General features: G+C 46.2%; 1 protein-coding gene across 1 annotated transcript in view; it reads right to left on the bottom strand.

The window, feature by feature from the left end:
- ece2a (endothelin converting enzyme 2a) overlaps window positions 1-25000 on the bottom strand; it is a 148129-nt gene that overhangs the window by 54280 nt on the left and 68849 nt on the right. Inside the window, exon 3 of the mRNA XM_076295929.1 lies at window positions 10533-10816. Coding sequence (XP_076152044.1) covers window positions 10533-10816 — 284 coding nt within the window. The remainder of the gene's footprint in view (window positions 1-10532; window positions 10817-25000) is intronic.

Raw genomic sequence — 25000 nt, 5'->3', positions numbered from 1 at the left:
CACTCTGTGCGTGTGTGTGTGTGTGTATGTGTGCGCCTGCCAATCATGTATATGAGTCGGGACATTCACTGCATAGGTGTGTGTGTGTTTGTGTGTGTGTGTGTGTGTGTGTGTGTAAAGGATAAAGAGTTGGTGTCAGTGCAGTAATGTATGTGTGTATCACAAACGCGTGTTTTCTGCATTTGTTAAGTTTGATCACAGATCTGCAGGTGGCTGCACAGACAACTCTTTTTGCTGGCATGTACTGTACATGTCAAAGCAGGCTGAGGATCAAGCTTGTGCTTCTGTGTCGAGCAGTTCCGGGCATACACTGTACAGTATGCATCTTATGGGTGCATGTGTAAGTGTGTGTGTCCATGTACAGTATGTATGATGCATGCTGGAGTAAGGGTGTATGTATGTGTGTGTGTGTGTGTGTGTGTGTGTGTGTGTGTGTGTGTGTGTGTGTGTGTGTGTGTGTGTGTGTGTGTGTGTGTGTGTGTGTGTGGGTGTGTGTGTGTGGCTGATGAAAAGCTCTATAAAAACACTACTGTACAGTCTGATTGGTTTAACTCACCTGCAAACCCTTTTGTAGGAATACCAAATACACCAGATATTGTTGTCATATCTCAGCATTCCAGAACAGTTAAGCTATTTGAAGTAGCATGTGCATTTCATCTGTTTATGGAGGACTCTTACCTTTCTAAGACTGTAAAATATCAATCATTAATATCTACCATCGAAAACCTTGGCTACAGATGCCAGCTTATTGTGCTAGTGTTTGGTAGTCTAGGGCATGTACACAGGCTGGCGACCCGGGGACTTTGTATTGGGGGGCTATTTAAAACAAGAGCCAAACAATTGGTAAAGTACTGCTCAATTTCAGCCATTATAGGAAGCATGTTTATTTGGAAAAGGAGATGTTTTCTGTACCCCTGAGATTGTATTGTCATACATAACAATGTGCTGATGTGGTTTAATCTGTTTGATCATTCAAAACATTTGATTCCTAATGAAAATTTACTTTTAATGTGGAATTGAATAAAGTATCTAAACTGTGTGTGTGTCTGTGTGTATTCATGCATGTGTGTGTGTGTATTCATGCAATGCACGTGGAGCCGCGTACCGAGTGTAAGTGAGTGTTACGGGTGTGTGTCTGCGCATGCATCTGTGTACGAGTGAGTGTTTGCTTTGAGGTCACATGTATGGATGCGTGTTTGAAGGCTCGGGCTGCTGTGTGCATGACAAGCAGACAAACACAAACACAGTTAACACACGCACGCACGCACACACACACACACGCACACGCACACGCACACGCACACACACACGCGCGTAGACGATCAGCCACAGTGTGTATCACACTGGGTCGGCGGCTCTCTGTGAATGGAGTGGCGATGGGTGTCCATCAGTAACTAATAATGGGCCTGTAAACATTTATTAAAGGAAAGGGACGCCGTGCGGCCACACAACGATAATAATGGGTCTTTAAACATGCATTAAAGGGAAGGGACGCCGTGCGGCCACACAATGATAATAATGGGTCTGTAAACATGCATTAAAGGGAAGGGACGCCGTGCAGCCACACAATGATAAGTAGGGCTGAGTGCTGAACCTGCAGCCCCCTGCTCACCACTCACTACTTGTAATGTCATTAAACTGTGTGAGAGTGTGAGTGTGTGTGTGTGTGTGTGTGTGTGTGTGTGTGTGATTGACAGCAGCTGTTTGGTGTAAGCGCTGCTAATGGTTGGCAGGAGGCAGAGAGGAGGAGGCGGCCACTCAGGCACATCAGTACCGCTCGCCGCCGCGTTGCCCAGGCAACGGTGGTGGCGGTGATTCATAGAGCGTGTCGAGCTGCAAAATAAATGTCACACCTCGCTCTGCTGACACCGACACTCCCAGTGTGTGTGTGAGTGAGTGTCTGAAATGGTGGTATTTTCACTGTGTGTGTATGTGTGTGTTTGTGTACGTAGTGTGTGTGTTTGTATATGTAGTGTGTGTGTTGGGGAGCTTCCTCCTCTGTGTGTGCTCCACAGGTAGTCTTGTCAAGCACACACAGTGTTACTGTGACTGGCGGGTGTTACTGTGACTGTATGCGTGTGTGTGTGGGGGGGGGCAATAATATTTGTGTGTATGTGTGTATGTTTTACTTGAAACACCAAGCCAACATAGAGTGTGTGTGTGTGCGTGTTTGTGTATGTGTTTCTGTTTCTCAGTGTGTGTGTGAGAGAGTGTGTGTGTGTGTGTGAGTGGTAATTAACACAATTAAGACTGAGCCACAAAATAGCCAAAGCTAGTTCAAAAAAGGTCTGATGGCTTGATATCTGCCCTTAACAAATGTCCTACAGTACTTGTTAATTTACCCTCTGTATTCCTTCTTCTCTCTCTCTCTCCATTTTCCCTCTGTATCCCTCTTTCTCTCTCTCTCTCTCCATTTTCCCTCTGTGTCCCTCTTTCTCTCCATTTGCTAGGTCGTTTATTTTCATTGTGGAAAAAAACACAGTCAAAATAGACTTCTGATTAAGGTGCACACTGCACTGCTTCTCTTATTCTCTCTCTTTACTTCTTTCTTCTTTCTCTTCTTTCTCTTCATCTCTCCCCTTTCCTCCCTCTCTCCATCAACGCTCTCCTCTCCCCTGCTGCAATGCTCATTAGCTTTCTGTCAGTCTTGCTTTCTGTCTCTCCTGCTCTATTTCTCTCTCTCTCTCTCTCTTTTCTCAACCCTTTCTATCTGTCTCTCTTGATCCATTTACTCCCTTCTCTCTCTTCCGTTTTCCCTGCTCCCCTTTCTCTCTCTCTCGCTCACTCAACATTTCTCTCCCTCCCTACATCTCTGTTTTTCTCCTTCTCTCCAAATCCTCACTATCTGTTTATCTCAGACTACTCCATCCTCCTCTCTCTTGCCACATGATTTCACACTAACACTTTCTACTGCTCCTTGCGGTATCTCTCTCCTCCTCTCTAGACCTCTCTTTCCTTCCTCCTCTCTCTCTCTCTTATTCTCTCCTCTCCCAGCCTCATTGTACTTGCAGTTAAAGCCTCCATTCTCCATAACTGAAGAACTTACACCCACATTTGCCTCAGACTTTGTTGATAAACAGCAGCAAACTTTCTCTTCCTGTACCTCGTTCTCTCTCTCTCTCGCTCTCTCACACACACACACACACACTCCCTAACTCTACACCTCCCTCTCTCTTTTTCTTTCACCTCTGTCTACCTGTCTCATTCCGCCCTCTCTCAGTCCTATCACTCTCTCCCTCCCTCCATCTCCTCCACCTTCCCCTCCAGCACCTGAGCCATCTGCAGCTAATGGACACTATAGGTGTCTGTAGTCTATAGGGAACAGATTCACACAGGGAATCTGTGTGTGTGTGTGTGTGTGTGTGTGTGTGTGTGTGTGTGTGTGTGTGTGTGTGTGTGTGTGTGTCTCAATTAAGTCTTGCGCCCATGAACAATCAAACAGCCAAAGGAAGTAAAAAAAAAAGATCTGAAGGCTTGCTATTTCCCATACCACCCTCACTACCCTGGTCACACACACGCGCACACTCACGCGCACACGCAAACACACACACACACACACACACACACACACACACACACACACACACACACACACACACACACACAGCAGAGGAAGCTAGCTCTAGCACTGGGCTCACTTGTTTGAACACAATCAAGAATAACTTGAAGACAGCTGCAAATCATGCGTGGAGCTCCAGGGCCGCGGTGCTGTTGGTTTTCAGACGTGTGTGTGTGTGTGTGTTGTGGAGATGGATGGGTGTGTGGGACTCATGTGAGGTAGTGGTGAATGGATGGAGTGCACTTGTGTTGCAACATAGTGCTGCGTACATGTGATGTGTGCTGTACTGTATGTATGAAGCATGGGAAAGGTTTTCAAGCAAATGTGAATATCTTCCTACCTTAGTGTCACACACACACACACACACACACACACACACACACACACACACACACACACACACACACACACACACACACACACACACACACACACACACACACACACACACACACACACACACACACACACACACACACACACACACACACACACACACACACACACACACACACACACACACACACACACACACAGCCATGCCAGGTAGAGACAGACAATCCTATTCATTGTGTGGGCTCAGACTGGCTGTGTAATAATGCATGAGGCCAGGAAGGGGAAATGGAGAGACTGTTTCAGTATGATCACTTAGAAGAAAGGGCTGAAATATACATGTCCTCTCTCTCTTTCCCTCTCTCAAACACACACACACACACACGCACAAATACCATCACACATGTCCATTCACACACACACACACACACACACACAAAGCCCTGTCATTTGGGCTATGTCTTCCGGAACAATCTCTCTACTCTCACAGCCATTACTAGTCTCTCTCTCTTTCTCGCTCTCTCTTGTTCACTCTCTCTCTGCCCGCCAACGGGAGCAGTACTGAACTAGATGTACCGCAGAGCGGTACAAAATATGACCGCCGCCCAGTCCAGCACATTTTTTCCACAAAAATAAATCACGCTGAAAGGCCCATATGATTCTAACTGTGTCACTAAATTGCATTATCCACTCAGTGTCCCGGGAATCCTTGACGGAAATTTGGACATGCGAAAAAGAAAAAAAAAAATAATCTGACTAAACCTATATAACCGCCGCTTCGCTGCGCGGCGGTCATAATAACTGACTGAGAGTCTTGCAAGGCTCACACCAAACACACACACACACACACACACACACACACTGTTGCACACTTCATACTAACTGAGTTACTCTAATAATTATGACCGCCGCGCAGCGAAGCATCCCATTACCATGTATAGCGCCACCTATTTAAAAATTAAGAAGCAAAAAATTAGGTGTTTTCATCACAATATCTCTGGCTGACATGGTCAAAACTGCACGAAATTGAAAGTGTAGGATCATTTTGACACCTTCCGAATGCATGCCAAGTTTTGTGAACTTTCGTTCATGGGGGGCCTTACAATAAAATGATTTATGTGTACATTTAGTGACCGTACACCAACAAGGATTCCTGGGACACTGAAAGACCGGGGTACACGAAACTTGGTGAGCATGTAACCCCACATGGATAGCATGGAACCATCGTTTTTCGTTTTGATCTGTAGCCCCCCCGCTGGACTGGACCCCCCGAAAGGAGGGTAGGGCAGACACAGTTTTCTGTGAATATCTTGAGAACCGTAGGGCCTAGGATGACCAATTTTTTCTGTATTGTTTGCCTCCAGGGGTCATGTTAACCCATTCCATGTGCTCACATGTGCATAAACAGATACACACGCACACACATACATTCACAGTAATCATACGTATGACACATACTCACACAGTAGACATATGTACGCATGCATGCACATGCACAAACACACATACGCAGACAAACACACAAGCACGCACACACGCACACACACACACACACACACACACACACCCACACACCCACACACATAAACATAAACGTGTGCACGCACACATGCACACAATTCAAGAATTTCTCAGAATTATGAACAGGCAAGATGGGGGTGGAGTTGTATAAAATGAATTTTACATGTGAAATCTATGAACTAATCATGTTTTGGTACTTGTTGTCTAGCAGATACCAGTGAGAATTGAGTGTGGATAATGCAATTTAGTGACACAGTTAGAATCATATAGGCCTTTCAGCGTGATTTATTTTTGTGGAAAAAATGTGCTGGACTGGGCGGCGGTCATATTTTGTACCGCTCTGCGGTACATCTAGTTACACATGGAGTGTTCAAATGTTTGCAATTCCAACTGTATATGGATGGAGCACCTAGGGGCTTTAGAGTAGAGCACACACTGTTCTTAGACACGAACACACAGTTATTAGACACTGAACACACACTGTTCTTAGACACTGAACACACACTGTTATTAGACACTGAACACATACTGTTCTTCCCCTTAGAACTCAGCATGTTCCTGTCCATTAGCACATCTACCCACAGAAACTAATAGTATACTTAACTATCAACTAAGTCTACTTCAATGTTAGTGTGGCAGGAGCAACATCTCTCAGACACTGTGATCAGCAGCACCGGAGCTCCACAGGGAACTGTGCTCTCTCCAGTCCTGTTCACCCTCTACACATCTGCCTTCTGCTACAATACTGAGTCATGCAACATGCAGAAGTTTTCGGATGATACTGCAATTGTGGGGTGTATCAGGGATGGGCAGGAGGATGAATACAGAAGCCTGGTGGAGAACTATGTGCAGTGGTGCAAACTCAACCACCTCCAACTCAACACTTCGAAGACCAAGGAGATGGTGGTGGATTTCCGCAGGTCTAAGCCTGCTCTGCTACCAGTCTCCATTGATAGGGTCAATGTGGAAGTGGCAAATACCTACAAGTATCTGGGCTTACAACTGGACAATAAACTGGACTGGTCTGCAAATACCGAAGCACTCTACAAGAAAGGGCAGAGCAGGCTGTACTTCCTGAGGAGGCTGCGGTCCTTCAATGTCTGCAGTAAGCTCCTCAGGATGTTTTACCAGTCTGTTGTTGCCAGCGTCCTCTTCTATGCTGTGGTATGCTGGGGAGGAAGCACAAAGAAGAAGGATGCTGGGCGACTAGACAGGCTAGTAAGGAAAGCTGGCTCTGTCGTGGGAACCAAACTGGAGTGCATCACTTCAATATCAGATAAAAGGACCCTGAGCAAACTGATCAACATCTTGGACAATGAATGTCATCCAATCCACTGCACTATTATAAAGCAAAAGAGCTTGATCAGCTGGAGACTTCGCCCACTGCCATGCACAACTGACAGGCTGAGGAAGTAATTTGTCCCCAGGGCCATTGAACTGTTCAATGCTTCACTATAGGGAAGAGGAGAGATAGACTTCTCTGCATAGTCTCACTGCCTCTCCACCCTCTCCATGTTTGGGTACTGACTGTCCACTATTGTTTTACTACTGTTTTACTACTGTCCACAGCCTAATGTTTTGTTGTGTTTTTTGTTGTACTACCAATGGCTTCTGCTACAATACTGAATGGCTGTAACCCTATTACCTCAACCTATTCTTGCACTGATATAGTTTTTATACTACCTTGTCTACATTATACATTACTCTCTTGTAGAGGTCTGCGCGGGACTGATTTTTCATTTCCGCGCCTGACCGCTCCCGCCCGCTCCCGCATTAATGTGTAATTTTTAGTCCCTCCCGCCTGCATCTGTAACATGATGTCCCGCTCCTGCCCGCTAAAGCCCGCATGCAGGAGGGATAGCCTATTCAGCTTTTCTTTCTGTCTCACAAAAGGAGCACACACACCTGAGAAAGACTCCAGATGTCAGTTTCTTGGTTCTGAATGTAAGCTAACAACTGAAGTAGGCCTAGCCTGGTGCCCTCTTCCTCTGTCATGCTTTCGATTTCGAGTTTTGACAATGAGCAGCAGGAACAAATTGAACCCAAGTAAACGACAATATAGGCTATAGGCCTGCTATCCATCAGTTATGCTTAAACCCCGTTTTTTAATGCTGCCTAACAGAACATCCAGCTGAACTATAGTTATGAACACTACTTCATTTCCATATTTAATTTTACGCACATATTTAATTTGCGGGAGTGCAGTGAATCATCGGTTTGTCCCGCACCCGCGAACGCACCTCTCTCATCCCGCCCGCTCCCGCAAAGAGCTTTCAAAACTTGTCCCACGCCGCACTCTTTTGCGTCGGGTCCCGCGGGTCTACTGCGGGAGTGCAGACCTCTACTCTCTTGTTTGTCCATATTTATTTATGCTGGTCTCTAGACCTTATTCTTGCACTGTTGGACTACTTTTTGCACCTTCACCATGACACTCACTCTCTTAGAGCACCTTACAATGCACACAGATCTATCTATCTATCTATCTATCTATCTATCTATCTATCTATCTCAGTATCTATCTCAGTGATCGCCATTCAACGGTGCTGCACTGTCATTGGCCTTCAACACGCTGGAAGGAGACATCACTGCATCTGACATGCAGGCTAGTGAGCGAGTAGCAGTCTCCAGGGTTCAATATAAAGGAATTAAAGAGGGAAAAGAAGAGAGGGAGGGAGGGAGGGAAAATGAGTGGTAAAGAGATCTACCACTTGATACCTCAGAGGAATAAGGGAAGTTTTGATTAAGTTTTCAGGAGAACAGAGAGAGAGAGAGAGAGAGAGAGAGAAGATGACTATTCTCTCCATCTGTTTCGCAGTACCAGAGCCCTCATCCCATCTTAATACACCAACTGTCGCTTCATATAGCAAAAAGCCTAGAGAAAACAAATAAATGCTCACTGACACACACATACACACACAAACACGTGCATGCACACACACCCGCACGCATACGCACACACACACAAAGTTTTTTTTTCTTTCACTCAAGTCCTCACAATAACCTCTTGGTTCTTTCCTTGCTGGTAAAGGGGAAAGAGCTTCTGGTATTCTTATTGAGGAAGCAGAGTCAGAGCCAATCAGAAACCTCATTCCTGCTCAGCATTTGTTTTTAAAGGGGATTGTGCTGCTCAATTTATTTTTGAAAGCTTGTGGTACGTGATGAGTATGTGCAAAAATGTCTCTCAAGCAAATGCACTGCATAAATGTATTACCAGGTGGCTCTGTGCTTTTACAAATGTACTCTCTCTTCCTCTCTCTCTGTGTGTGTGTGTGTGTGTGTGTGTGTGTGTGTGTGTGTGTATGTGTGTGTATGTGTGCGCGCACTCATGTGTTTGTACGTGTGTGTATGTGCGTGTTTGTATGTGTGTGTGTGTGTGCGCACGCATGTTTTTGTATGCGTGTGTGTGCGTATTTGTATGTGTGTGTGTGTGTGTGTGTGTGTGTGTGTGTGTGTGTGTGTGTGTGTAATTGTGAACCTGACCCTCCTGTCGCTCAAGCAGTTCTGGAACAGAGTGCCAATCAGCCACTAGCTGAAGCCTGATCCTGTGGGCTGTTTTATAAAGCATACAAAAGGGTGTCGTGTTCCCTAGCCTCTGCCATTGTCAGAGATATCATTTATTTAGGCTGGGGACTTATTGATTGGCTGATGAATGTTCCGAATGCTGGTGGTGGGGGAGTGGAGGGGGGGTAGACAATTACATCTCACCGTTATAAGATAACTCCCTCCCCATCACTAAATACACACACATGCTAGCACATGAGGCACACACACACACACACACTCACACACACTCACACTCACACTCACACTCACACTCACACTCACACTCACACTCACACTCACACTCACACTCACACTCACACACACACACACACACACACACACACACACACACACACACACACACACACACACACACACACACACACACAAACAAACAAACAAACAAACACACACACACACACACAAAAAAGTGTACAGGCACATACACAAACAATAAGTCTGTTTAAATCTGATGCTTTCCGCGTGGCACCGGGGTGCAATTAGAAACCAAAGCAATATCACAATCTCCCCCCACGCCCCTTAAATCAACACACAGCACGCCCTCACGGAGCCTTAGACCCTTTCCACATAATTACCCCTGTGTGTATGTGTATGTGTGTGTGCTCCCTCTCCCTCCCATCCTCTGGCTCTGCTCTCCTTTTTCCATGGAACAAGTGAGGCCGTCCGGCTGGATTAGCCACCTCGCTGATGCTCTTTTTCCCACCAGTGATCTGCCCTGGCGGCCGCCTGACGGCTGGAGGGCCGGCCGAGTCTGAAGCCAGGCCTGGAGATCTCCCTGTCCACTGAGGGCCCACAAAATGGCCCAGACAGATTTGCTTCACCTGCTACCTCACCATAAGATTTGGATAAATGGCCCAGGAAACCACGAAAACGTATAGCTTTTAAATGAGTCCGGAAATATGTATATATCAGTAGTGTTCTGTTTCTGGTTGGAAGTTCGTTCCAATTCTATTTTGTCATATACACACATATACACACATATATATACCGGTATATATGACAATATAAAATAAAATTTGGAAATATGTCTCCTTCAGTGGAGATTAACGAACGTCCAAACAGAAACACAACACTACTGATTGCTTTGTTTAAGGGACCTGAGTTAGATGACGGACGTATGCTCACAGACAAATGAAAAGGGATCAGTAGCAAAGCATAGGAGCACATTCTCATGGTCATAATCCAGCACCAGAAACCAGCAGGACCATTTAGGATAATCCCACATCTGGAGCAAAGTGTAATCCTGCATGCTATTATAGTGCTGTGCTAAATGACAATGGCTAAAGACAAAGATAAAAGGGGGTTTTAGTTATAGCTTTACTAAAATCTAGAAGAACTGATAGTGACCGTCTATCGATTTGCACAAATGCAATAAAAGTGAAGATTTGCCTATGAGTGAGGAAATCTAGATTATCTAGATTGCCTTGTCCCCTCCAATGTTGGTTAAAAAACACACACATACACACACTCAGACAGGCAGAGAAACACACACACACACACACACACACACACACACACACACACACACACACACACACACACAACTTCCTCTCACCTCTTTCAGGACCTGGTGCATCATTCGGGCAGTCTCCTCGGACACCCTCCAGGGGTCCTTCTCGTCCACAAGCATGGCATCCAGCGTGCCTTTCTCCAGCACCACGTCGAACGAGCCGTCGGCAAAGTCCAGCCTCCGCGCGTCCATGCAGAGCCAGCTCATGCCCGCACAGTCGGCGTGGCGCTGCGCCATGGTGTCGATGCAGACCGAGGAGTAGTCGATGTTGGTGATGGAGCTGAAGCCGGCCCGGTACATGTCCACACTCATGGAGCTGTTCCCACAACCTGCCCAACACAACCGACAGGACACGCTTGAGGAGACCCAGTCACTTCGACACACATGCACACCTGCACAGGTATCTCAGGCCAAAACTCAGAAATGGGTGTGAAGGGGGATAATTAAATGATAGCTATTCAAGTATGAAGATTTACAATTATTATATCTCTGTGGCTCCTGGATCGAGTGTAAAAAAAAAACGATATTTCTAATTACACATTTGTATTTCTGATGATCTACCTTCTGGAGCAAACCAAACAAACTATTACTAAAATGCTGAGCCGTAAAACCCTGGTTGTTCTCTGTATGTAGGAGGGCCTGTACTGTAGGGCATTTGGACAGAGGAGACCAGGGACTAGGAAACTCTTCCCTCCAATTAGGGGCTGGACATTTGAGAAAAAAGGAAGTAGCAAAGCAAGAACAAGACCCCTGATCTGATCCATAACTAGCTGACCACAAACCTGAGGTCAGAGAACTAAGGCCTGGGTGTGTTACCCTCAGTAAAATTAGAATGGGTCATCTTTGGCACACACACACAGGCGAGCACACATCATGAGAAAACACGAGAGTGTGCCTGAATCTGAAGGAACAAACTGTTTTCCTGTTACCATGAAAAACACTCGAGCTCTTAAATTGACCCTGACATCCTGACTCTTGTGTTTATGCTGAGACTAATGGGGAAGACTGACTGCATCAACATGATCTGCTATTAATCTGAGCCTTCCATGAACTCTGGTCACTTTTGGATGAGTGGACGGCTAACTGGCCTGCCAATCAATGAGGGCTCCTTGTGTGGCATCTGCCCCCACCCCCTCTCTTTTTAAAAGCATGAACATTTCACAAAGCATAAATACTGCTCCTTGAGAATGGACTCTGGGTGTCTGTGACAGAGGAACAGTCCAGCACAGGGTGCTTAGGAGGAGGGAGAGGGTGCAAGAGGGTGCTGGAGGCTTGTCTGTGGGACGCAGTTTAAGCCCTTGCACAGTACAGACCACAAACCTGTGCCAGTCCTGCAGTCCAGCCCAGGCCGCGGCCAGACCTTCAGTTTTGTCCTCTACTACAGGCAGCTCGCCAGCATCCAGGAGCCACATTAGAAAAACGGCTACTCAGGACCTCAGGACCACACACACACACACACACACACACACACACACACACACACACACACACACACACACACACACACACACACACACACACACACAGACACACACACACACACAGACACACACACACACACAGCCCTGTGACCACGGTCCTTCCGCAGAGGATCCCGAGTAATGAATGCGGCATCATCGACAGCCCAGATGCTCTACAGCGGCTTACAATGATCGATGATCTAAAAATCGGATTTTCAATTAAGCCCCACTGCGGCCTTTGTCACGGCCGCCCGTGACAGGGGTTGCCAGGTTGTCCCTGGAGTCCGTGCCCGCGCCCGCATGGCAGTGATTAATGAAGACGGAGAAGGGAAAAGGCAACGCCACAGGGATCCCTCACAGACTCTCTGACAGGCCACTCTCAGGAAAGACAGGAAACTGACAAGAAAAGACAGGAAAGCTCTGACCCTTACTTTACATCATGTACCTTTAAAACACTACACAACTTAAACCTTTAAAACACTACACTTCTTCACAAACAGGTGGACACTTTACTTGTCTAATACTCACTTGTAGTAGTAACATTTACTTTCATGGTGGGTTAGAATGAAAAGCACCTTATGATACAGGGGGATAGCACATTGGCATCACTGAAGCCCGTCTTGTGAAATATGTAATACTAAACTGAGAAGTCCACAGTGATACTGAACTTCACATTAACACACACTGAAGGACACTCGGGATAAGAGAGGCTCAGGAGGTTTAAGGCTTGAGTTGGAGCAGGCTCCAGGTGCCTTCAGAAACTCACTCCATCTTGGGGTGGGGGGGGGGGGGGTTTGTAGACAGAGAGAGAAGCAGGGAGAGGGGCAGACAGAGAAAGAAAAGCACACAGAGATAAAGATAACAAGAGAGAGAGAGAGAGAGAGAGAGAGAGAGAGAGAGAGAGGAGCCATTTTAAGACTGTGAGGGAAGCATAGCTGAGGACCCTACAGAATGTCTTTGTGTGAAAATGCGTCTGGGAGATGGTGTACAGAAAGGTATTTCTCTGCCATTGCGCTGCGTTTGCTTTCCGAGAGCTCGTCTTTAATCTCCAAATTTAGCTTGCGCTCAGCACAGCTACTTAAACACAGACGAGAGAGGAGAGGACTTCTTCAAATCAAGGTGACAGTTAGCACAAAGCTGCAGCAGAGAGGATATATTAATCCTCGAGATTAAATCACAGATCCGAACCTGTGCCTAAGGCAACGGTGCTGTTGCTATGGTTATGTGAAAGACAAACACCTGACTTAAAAAGAATACAAGAACAAAACTAATGACAAATTATTTAAATTCAATGCACTAAGTTGACAAGTCATGAATATTGATGAAGTACCTCCTCTGACTTTGTACATCACTTCTCTCTTCTTCAGGCGAATGCCAGTGAACAGACTGTGGGTTGTGTCTGACATACCACTCAACAACATCCTGGACAAAGAAAAAGTTCACTTGTACAGGGTTCTCCTCTAAATGTTCTCATTTGAAGATGACAGGAAAGGATTTTTAATGCATTTAGATCTACAGTGGGGAGACAGAGGAAACTAGACATACCAGTTCTTCAGCAGAAAGCAGTTGAGAGGCCAAAATTACACCTTTCATTGTACAGTCTCATTGCATAGATCACTAACAATAATCTACCCCTTGATGGTATATTTTTTACTACCATATTTCTCTTGAGACTTAATCAGGACGATGCAGGTCAGAATCCAGGCTTTATTCTTTTCAATGAGGGGCCTAGTGCCCCTCAAGGGAGAAAAGTACATGTTTGTGTCACCCCATCATGGGTTTCACCAGATTCTCAATATTCTCTTCTAACTTCTCTGACTAACAGAGACCATATTTAAAGTTACACACAAAGAAGGAGTGACCTCTAGGTCCAACCCAGTTTGAATATGCAATAGAAAGGGAGGATGAGGATTAGGCCTTCATCAGGTCTGGTCAGCTTCTATTATCTTTTAATTAAAACTACCCCCTTTCCTGGGAAGTCCTTCAGAGGCTTGGACACATGCTGTTCTACAAACATTCACACCTTGGTGATGGGCAAAAGGCATAAACAATGGATACACTGCATACAGACCAAAGACACACACACAGGGTACACATGGGTACACAATCACAAATGACCATAAGAACTATACAGTCTTCAAGTCATAAAGACTTGAATCATTAAACCATTCACATAAAATATGAATACAAAATATTCCCTTCACCCTCCTGCATCTGTTAAAGCTCCCCTGGGGAGCCACTTGTATCCTTCGACTGATGCTGAAGATGTCATGATTATCACTGAAACCAATACCTTAAGAGATTGGCATGGCTTTAATATGACAAGGTTCCAAACACCTCGGCAAAATGTCCTCCCTCAGACAGGAGGAGTGCGCTCGATGGTCGATGTTCACAGACCTGATGCCCAAAAATAACTGTGTGAGGTCTCAGAATTCAAATAATTAAAAAGAAACAGCAAGTCACACCTGTGACACTGTGTGCGAGTACTGTATGTGTGTGTGTGTCTGTGTAAGGGAAAGAGTGAGAAACTAACAGCCAGATCAAATGTGTGACAGTGAGACAACGTGAGAGAAAGAAAAGGAAAGAAAGTGAAGGGTGAGAGATCAAGAGAGAGAGAGAGAGAGAGAGAGGGGAAAGAGAAGTTCAAGAAGCTGGAGTGGAGGAGGCGCTAGGTTTCCTGTAACACAGCCTGCTGCTTCTACACTTTTTTTAAACACAGTGACTAACACTCATTATCACCTGCAACCCCTGGCTAATTAAACACGCCATCTTAACGAGATGCTTAACAAGGGGAGGTGTGTGTGTGTGAGAGAGAGTGTGTGTGTGTGTGTAAGTATGCACATGTGTGTGTGTGTGTGTGTGTGTGTGTAGGAGAGGGCACCACACCCTCTCTCAATATGACCCCTGAATTTAAATCACACAGAGAGGACAAGCAGGGGAGCAACGCAGCAAACACCAAACAGTGAATTACTTTCCAGACGGATCAGAGCCAGAACGGAGCCAGAACAGGGCCAGAACGGAGCCAGAACAGGGCCAGACCGGTGCCAGAACGGTGTCAGAACGGTGTCAGAACGGAGCCAGAACGAGGTCAGAACAGGGACAGAACAGGGCCAGAGCAGAGCCGGCTGCTGTGTGTGTGCGCCACGCAGATGAAATGGCGTCACACTATTTGCTATACGAGGACAAGTGGGCCGTGCCGTTGCATGGCTGCTTGTGCCTCTGGATGAGTACCTGTGGCAGAGTATATAACGGGCCTGGGTGCAGATATGACAGCACTGGTCTGCTGAAAGACCTGAGGCCTTTCTATTTAAGGCCACCAGGAAGCCGTACCTGAGATCTCACTCTACGCCCACTTTCCTATTTCACGCTCCGCATAAAGCTCTTGGGGACGAAGCAAGCCGGTTCCTGACTTGGAGGTTCTGGCTGAACGGGTCTCGTCCTCGGTTAAGGTTGCTGCCCTGTGTGGCCAAAACGTGTCTTACTATTTCTAAAGTGGGCTGTAAGTGGTTGTGTTTGGGTGGGAGGTTGATGTTTTTTATGTGTGTGCGTGTGTGTGTGTGTGTGTATTGGCAGCCGTGGCGGAAACATTGTTATTTATACCCATAAGAACTGAGTATTATGCTTATTGAGTGATACACTGGTATTGCATCTTTAATATGTGTCCCTGCACCACTTTTCTCCATGTGGACATAAATGCATGGGTGAGTGTGTGTGTGTGTGTGTGTGTGTGTGTGTGTGTGTGTGTGTGTGTGTGTGTGTATGTGTGTGTGTGTGTGTGGAGGTGTTGTTGCTATGGTGTGTGGCATAGGCAGCACCATGGCACCCAGCCTACAAGGAAGACACAGTAGCACACATAACCCATTTCATGGCCACTAATGCCAAGACTGGAGACAGACGAGCCCCCGAACAGACAAGATCCCCAACAAGGACTAAGAGAAAGGGAGAAAGAGAGAACAAGAGAGAGAGCAAGAGAGGGAGAGAGGGAGAGGGGGAAAAAGAAAGTGAGAGTCCCAGTGGATGACCAGAATAAGAGTCATGTGAAGAGAGGGAGAAAGATTCCCAAAAGAAACATCATACTTAGTGAGAAACAGATACACTTCATAGAGAGAGAGGGAGAAAGAGAGAGAGAGGGAGGGAGAGAGAGAGGGAGAAAGAGAGAGAGGGAGGGAGAGAGAGAGAGAGGTAGGGAGGGAGAGAAAAAGAGTGATTCCCAGAGGTGAGGACAAGAGAGAGGGATGAGCCTGGGGAAAAAGAGACAGAGAGATGAAAGAGGCAGAAGGAGTGTCAGCTGCTGACACGGCCTCAGTGGCCATTTGTTTATGGTTCCAGCTCATGACAGGGAACACCAGATCAGATAACCTTATTCAGTTACGCAAGACAACACACACACACACACACACACACGTAAACAACCTCGACTCACCTCCACCTCTGACCTAACACCCATCACTAACACATGATCAACCACAAAACAGATAACACCACAATAAATGCCTTTGATCTGATACAGTAAGAATATAATATGCATTTTACAGTTTGTTAACGACATTGAAATGTGTGTGTGTGTGTGTGTGTGTGTGTGTGTGTGTGTGTGTGTGTGTGTGTGTGTGTGTGCGTGTGTGTACATGTGTGTATGGGTTGTGGCTTTGGAGAGATGGAGTGCGGTGATGAAAGCGGGGCAGATATTTCTGAAGCCCTCACCCTCAACCCCCCCACCCCTACACCCCTGGTGTTGCCCCCCCTTGAGGGGCAGGAATGCTGCTGGCCCCAGTCTCCACGCGCCTCACATTGTTTCCGTCGGATTCTCCCGCTGACGCCGGCAAGGGAGGGAGCCTCCGGAATGCCAGAGAGCGTGTGTTAAGTAAGAGTGTGCGTGTGTAGTGTGTGTACAGCGTGTGGACAATGTGTGTGTGTGTGTGTGTCTACATGCAAAAATGAGTAATGATGAGTGAGTGTATGTAAATGTGAGTGTAAATATGATGTGTGAATGCATGTGTGTATGACGGCATGTGTGTATGTAAATGTGAGTGTAAATATGATGTGTGAATGCATGTGTGTATGACGGCATGTGTGTATGCATGCATACATGCCTGAGTCAGTTCGGGTATGTGTTTGTTTGTATGCATGTTTGAGCATGAGTGTGTGTGTGTGTGTGTAGGTCTGTAAGTGTGTGTATGTATGCATGCCATGAACAGTGTGTGTGTGTGTGTGTGTGTGTTTGTGTACTGTGTGTGTGTGTGTGTGTGTGGGTGTGTGTGTGTGTGTGTGTGTGCATGCATAGTGTAGCATGTGTATGTTTGTGCAGTGTGTGTGTGTGTGTATGTGTGTGTCTGCAGGCTCGTCACCTGAGCCCCCATTCCTGAGCGCTGCTGTCAGGACGGGAATAGCCCCTCTGCTGCCGTCACACCACTGCCCCCGCTGCCCTGACCACTGACCTTTACACACACACAGTGTGTGTGTGTGTGTGTGTGTGGCTGTCCAGGCTTCCTGCCTCCATGGCAACAGCGAGTCATTTGTGGAAGGGAAAGAGAGGAGTGGCGAGCCCATAGGTGATAAGCTCAGGGGCGCCCCATGATGCCCCCCGACCCCCCCACCCCACCCAACAAACTCTCCCAACACCCAGACTGGAGGGGCCAGTGAACTTTAATTGATTTTCCAGTGGTGAACTGAAGGCTCTCTTGTTATCTAAGGCCATTGAGAGGGGATTGTGTGTGTGTGTGTGTGTGTGTGTGTGTGTGTGTGTGTGTGTGTGTGTGTGTGTGTGTGTGTGTGTGTGTGTGGGGGGTAGTAGATGGAGAGATGGGAATTAAGTTAGAGGTGTCACTCAGCCCTCTGCTACCAACTACACATACAAACACATGCGCTCCTCCCACCCCGACCCTTCAACACCCCAAACCGATGTGTGTTCTGGCTGACGGAAATGATGAGTCTCTGCCACTGGTCATGAGACTTGCGGGGACACACGCCACAGAACCCCTGGTATGCCTCCACTGTGTGTGTGTGTGTGTGTGTGTGTAAGTTTTTAAGTCCCTAATCACACAACGGAAACACAGATGGGAGGGAGAGAATGACAAGATAGAGGAGGAGAAAGAGAAAAGGGGGGGAGAGAAGGATAGAGAGAAAGGACAGACAGAGAGAAAGAGAGGGAGAGACAACCGAGTGCAAAGACTATGTGGGAAAGACTATGTGGGAAAGACTATGGGGGAAAGACTATGTGGGAAAGACTATGTGGGAAAGACTATGTGGGAAAGACTATGGGGGAAAGACAGCAACAGAGACTGAATCATAAAATATAGGCGGAGAGAAGGGAGATAAAGAGAACTCAGAAAAGTGAGGAGGAGAAAAAAAAAGAGAAAAAGAGGAAGGAGAGAGTGAGGGACTGGATCACCCCCTGTCTCCTATCTCCCACCATCTTGGTCTCCCATTGGCTGCCGATGCTGAGCACTCGCTTCCACGACCTTAAAAGCCCTTATGAGGTCAGCTGCAGACCACCCCACATCTCCTGCTAATGAAGTATCAGAGCAAGGCCTCATCAGACCAGCTGACACGGGCTTGAGAGCCTTCCCTCCTGTCCACAGACTAGGGGGGTTGTTGGGGCCAGCCTGGTCGCCTGACTCCTGACATTCCCCTAGGGAGGCCCAGGTGTATGGAGGACCACAGGTGTCACTTAAATGGCAAATGAAGTTGGTTGATTTGCCATTATAAACAGTACAAAAAGTTTTTTACAAAAAGTATTTTGTAAATCAATTATTAAATTATCAATAAATACTTTATTGAAAAAATGTATAGGGATTTAAAAAGGAATATTTTTCCAAATTGGCCAAATCCATTTGCCAAATCATTTGAAAAAGAATGCCTTAAAAGAACTTTAATGTGTACAACTTCATTTGCCATTTAAGTGACACCTGTGGTCCTCCATACAGGTGTGTCTTAAGAGGGGTGGCCTACATAAAGCGTATCCATGGCAACCATAACAGCAAAGTCCAGTGCGACACCCTCCCTTCCATTTTCCACCCCTCGGTTCTATTTTCCATCACTGGACATCTTTCTCCCCAGAGTCCTTGGCACCGTTACACAACTGCCGTGGCTGACACCTCCTCACGACTGACTAAACTAGACACAAGTGGCATAGTTTTGTGTTTTTCTTTTTTTGTCTGTTTTCCATTCGTTGCTATATTGGATTTTGGAAACCTTTAGGAGTTTTCCGTGGAAAATTATGCAAGTCAGGTTTTCCTGTTTTAGGAGGAACACACTGGAATGGCACTATCCAACAAAGCTGGACACAGAGAGTTGCGAATGAAATGAAAAAGAAAAAGAAGAATTAAAGAAGAGAGTCAAAGACAGAGTGAGACAAAGAGAAGCAGCCAGGGAGACATACTGCAAGTCGAACAGATGTTCATCTGATCACACCCACACTCACACACACACACACACATGCACACGCACACACACACACACACGCACTGCCCTTCAAGAAAAAAAACTCTATCACTGCATTATGACAAAGTGGCACTGCTTGCTATCTGTGAATGGAGGATACAACTAAGAACTACAACCACAATAGAGGAAAACTCCTTGTCTGGTCAACTTGGACCAGACTAGATCAGAGGTTTTTCTCTGACCGTTCCCTCATCACTGAGAGTGATACAGGGGGTAGTTCTCATTCCCTCAACATTGAAACTGAAGCAGGGGGTAGTTCTCATTTCCTCATCAATGAGGGAGATACAGAGGGGTAGTTCTCATTTCCTCATCAATGAGAGAGATACAGAGGGAGATACAGAGGGGTAGTTCTCATTTCCTCATCAATGAGAGAGATACAGAGGGGTAGTTCTCATTTCCTCATCAATGAGAGAGATACAGAGGGGTAGTTCTCATTCCCTCATCAATGAGGGAGATACAGAGGGGTAGTTCTCATTTCCTCATCAATGAGAGAGATACAGAGGGAGATACAGAGGGGTAGTTCTCATTTCCTCATCAATGAGAGAGATACAGAGGGGTAGTTCTCATTTCCTCATCAATGAGAGAGATACAGAGGGGTAGTTCTCATTTCCTCATCAATGAGAGAGATACAGAGGGGTACTGTAGTTCTCATTCCCTCATCAATGAGAGGGATGCACAGGGGTAGTGTTGTTTTTCGTGGTAGGGATGGGTTGGGCTCCATTTCTCTAAAATCCACAGTATGACAGTGTCCTGTTGCCATGGTGATGCCGGAAGCTATCTGTGTGCGTGTGTGGGTGTGTGTAGGTGTGTGTGTGTTTGTGTGTGTGACCGTGCTGCATACAGTATGTGTGTCAACATCAATCGCGATCTCACCAACAGGAGCTGAAAAAGGAGTGCAAGACCAGAATTTAAACGACAAGACAGAGGTCACTCTGTTCTTTGGCCACAGAAGATGGACAGGCTCGGATGCATATCTGGCCAAAACGACCGTCACAGATCCACTGAGTCAGACAGCCAATGACCCTCTGTCCACTCGCCTGTACCAAAGAAGCTGATCAACTGAGTCACATCTGAGAGCGAAGACCAAAGGAAGGTATGCATCAATGACCGACTTCCAAAAGTTGTCAGGGGAGAAGCGAGTTTTGAGGAAGAGAGAGAGTTTTGAGGAAGGACGGGGGAGGACAGAACCCTAACTTGAGACTGTCTTTGTGGCTGACTTAAGGGCCATTCACACCAAGAACGATAACGATAACTATAACAAATATCGTTCTCGTTAATATGAATGACGACATTCACACATAAACTATAACGATAACGACATGAAGAACGATATCGTTGGGGATCACTTTCAGAGCAATTTTGAGAACAATAAAAAGCTAACAGCCAATCAGAACCCATCACATTTTAGCCATCACATTCATTACCACAAGAAGAGACTTTACTTGGTTATTTGGTATCGTTGGTCAGTGTTGACGCTTTTATCGTCATGGTTATAGTTATCGTTACAGATATCGTTCTTGGTGTGAATGGCCCTTAAGCCTTTGTGACTGAGGGGCGCCCCGACGCAGACGCCTCATTCTGACAAGCCGGGAGTGAGGCCGCATCTGACAACCGATCAGCTGCAATGCCGCAGGCATCAGTAGACGCGGCCATGCCAGTCACCATTGGTCTGATCCCGTGTCAGTAGACGCCTGACCATGCGGTCACCTTTGGTCTGATCCCGTGTCAGTAGACGCCCGACAATGCGGTCACCTTTGGTCTTATCCCGTGTCAGTAGACGCCTGACCATGCCAGTCACCTTTGGTCTGATCCCGTGTCAGTAGACGCCCGACCATGCGGTCACCTTTGGTTTGATCCCGTTACAGCCCTTCAGCCCCACCAGACCAGGCAGACAAGCACAGCAAATTCACCCATCACTGCAACTGATGTGCTAATATTCTGGCAGGGTTGCATAAGCCATCGGGTTGACTCACCGTGGAATCTTTAGTTTGTGATGTTGAGGATGCTATGCAAATCATACACTGGGATTGACATACCACTTCTCAAAACCACCATACTACAAAAGAATTGTCCTGTTATAATGCAATACTGCAGTCTGTTTTAGAACATAATAACATTATACTGTCACCCAGTACTTTCAGTACATCATGCAGTTGTACAGGATCTGATACACATACTGTAGCTGCTTATTATCTTCAGCAGCTGTGACAGCACCATCATAGTCATCATCTTGCTATCACTCAAAGCCTTTCCCAAAATTTGTACTTGACCTTCAAACATAATTACGCTGATGAAAGCTGTCTGAATTCTCAACCCAAAGCTGCTAACAGCGTGGAAAAAAAAGTTTGACAAACAAAGTTGTACGAGTGGGATGATCTCTCCTCTGTCTCCATAGCAACTATCCTCACTCTCTTTCTCTTTATATTTTATTCTTTAGTTGGTCCATGTGTGTGTGTGCGTGTGTGTGTGTGTAAATCTGTTAAGGCTGCCTTAGACAACTACCGTCTGCTGTCTTTCTGTCAAACAAACAAAATGTAGAAACACAGAGTGACGCATGATGGCAATAGCGGCTACATCTTTATCATCATCATCATCATAATCATCATCACTTTTGCCATCCTCCTATCAACCCTAATTCTCCATATGGTCTCCCAGAACACATACAAGAGCAGCCCAAGCCAACACACACCCACCGCAGAGTAATCACTACAGACAAGCCAGATGAGAGCATACCCTCCCAAATCTCAGCATGGCCAGAGCCCACCCTGCACGCTCCGATAACCTAGCAGCAACCAGCAACACAAACATCACTGTCCTAGTGTTTGTGTTGGCCTACTGTTGCTACCCAACCAAGAGAATCAGCAAGGGAGATTTAAAGGAGAGAGAGAGAGAGAGAGAGAGAGAGAGAGAGAGAGAGAGAGAGAGAGATGAGTAAACTCCTTCATTAAGTATTTAATCATTTCATCACATTGGCCATCACATTCCAGACGTTTGCTCATTCGGAGCGGAGAGCCGAGTCTTCCCTTAGCAGTTTTCAAACGTTCTCATTTCCTCTTTCTTTTCTCTTTCCCCCACTTCAAGATGCTGCGCTAGAGGAGAGGAGTGAAAGAGGAAGAGAGAGGAAGAAGAAAAAGAAAGGGGAAAAAAGATGCGCGTTAACTGGCAGTTTCCTCTCCTTTCAGCTCGGGCCCTGCCCCATCCGCAACCTCTCTTATGCAACCGCCACTGCACACTAATTAGCCTGTGAATAATTAAGATTCTGCTTTTGAAATGGGCCCTCTGATGGAGGGCTTTGGACAGGCGCCATTTTGTGTGATGGTACACGGAGAGCCAAAGCTGCTGGGCGTCTGTTCAGTTGAGCTCTTCTATCGTCACACACACACATAGCGAGATAGAGAGAGAGAGAGAGAGTGTGCTGTCAGATAAGAGAGTGATAAGAAACCACTGAAGGAGAAGGAGGAAAATATATTCTTCTTTTGCTGCTTGTACCGTATCATCCTGCATTTCTCTCTCCATCCAGCGAAATTTAAAAAGGAGGGAACTGGGATCAAGTGGGCGTCTGACTAACAAACAGACTGAAGGCGCGATGCACAGTGGAGCCGTTTGGTTCGATGGCGTCCCACTTATTGTGAGGCTGTTGCATAAATCCACTTGCACCCCACGCCCCCCACCCCCCCCATCCCCAAACCCTCTGTCCTCCAACCCCATCCTGGGTTCTTGAAAAGCATTTCTGTCTTTGGCAGAAGCAAGTCGACGGGTGAATGGAGGGGATTGCAGGTGGTGTCGCTGATGTAGAAGTGACATAGTGTGTGTGTGTGTGTGTGTGTGTGTGTGTGTGTGTGTGCATGTGCAGGGTGGAGGGGGTTATCAGGTGCAGATAGGGAGAGGGCCGGGGGGGTTGCAGCATACAGCTGGTTTGCCCTTGCTGTGTCCGCTGGCATCCTGATACAGTTCCTCCTGCAACCCCAATCACAGCCAGTGTGTTACATACTCAAAACGCCAGAGGCAGAGAGAGAGAGAGAGAGAGAGAGAGAGAGAGAGAGAGAGAGAGAGAGAGAGAGCGCAGATAGAGAGAGAGAGAGCAGATAGACTGATAGACACACAGAAAGATGGAGGGACAATGACTGACAGATATAGAGAAATATAGGTATACAGATAACATAAGCTGAAAGATAGACTGATTAACCAATTAGCTGATTGATTAAACAATCTATTGACTGAGGCATGCAAAAAACAGAGACAGATAGATACATTGACTGATACATTAAATGATTGATTGATTGATTTATTGATTGATTGATTGATTGACTCACTGAGATACCAACGACAGACACTGCAAGACACAGGCACTGTAGGTAACTATAGGTGGAGGAGTTCAGAGAGGCACAGTGAAGCAGCAAAAATAACACATTCTGTGTCTCTGTGATCCAGGAGATAGATATAACACAATCCCCCTCGGACAGCTGTGCTTTGTGTGGTGTGTGTGTGTGTGTGTGTGTGTGTGTGTGTGTGTGTGTGTGTGTGTGTGTGTGTGTGTGTGTGTGTGTGTGTTAGGGAGAGTGTCTGTGCGATTGGATGCGTGCCTGACAGTGGAAATGGTTCCCTCCATCTCCTGATAATAAATATGTGTGTGTGTTTGAGAGAGAGAGAGAGAGAGAGTGTGTGTGTGAGTGAGTGAGTGAGTGAGTGAGTGAGTGTGTGTATACTGTACATCGTAAATGTTACCTTAATGTTCTAACAGAAATATAGGGACTTCCCTATAAGTGTGTGTGTGTGTTAGGTGTGAGGACATATGCATCTATATATGTTCATGCATATAGTGTGTGTGTGTGTGTGTGTGTGTGTGTGTGTGTGTTTATGTGCACAATTAAGCAGGCACTCTCACATGCAATATGCATGGGTATGACTGCAAGCATTCACTGTGATTATGTTTGTCTTGTGTCTGTGTTTGTGTGAGAGAGAGCATGTGTGCGCTTGCGTGTGTGTGTTTGTGTGATACAGAGGCGTTTCCCTATAATGAATGTTTGCCAGCCGAGCCTCTGATGGATTACTTCAGCACTCAGTAGAATAGTGGGTCAAGGTCAGTCAGGCTGGCCGTATGTGTGTGTGTGCGTGTGTGTGTGTGTGTGTGTGCGTGTGCATGTGGGTCATTCCGTGTCAAATCACCCAATTTCAGTGCAATTTGGCAGGTGACCCTCTCCGAAAAAATCTGAAAAAAATCACAGGTGTTTGTAGACCAAATCCATGCATAGATCTTAAATAGTATATCTGTATAACTAATCGTTGCAAAACTACAGCCCTTTGAAACTTCAAGTCATTTTAAGCATTGTGGTGAACAATCCTTTTTGTTCAACTTCCAGCATTATTGGCTCTTTTGGTATTTCACACACATTAGTGAAACTATGTGAATAGAAGTACATTTTCCTGTTGAATTAAAAAATCCAATCGGATCAGACGTATCTTGTATACATACAAAGATACACAAGATACACCTGATTTGATTGGATTGTTTAATTCAACAGGAAAATGTACTTCTATTCACATAGTTTCACTAATGTGTGTGAAATACCAAAAGAGCCAATAATGTTGGAAGTTGAACAAAAAGGATTGTTC

Source organism: Alosa pseudoharengus, unplaced genomic scaffold (assembly GCF_046254945.1).
Source record: "Alosa pseudoharengus isolate Yale_2024_CS ecotype anadromous, Long Island Sound unplaced genomic scaffold, YU_APseudo_1.1 YU_APseudo_1.1_scf_2, whole genome shotgun sequence".
Classification (NCBI taxonomy): Eukaryota; Metazoa; Chordata; class Actinopteri; order Clupeiformes; family Clupeidae; genus Alosa; species Alosa pseudoharengus.
The sequence above is the reverse complement of the archived record's forward strand: the minus strand, read 5'-3'. Positions and strand labels throughout refer to the sequence as shown.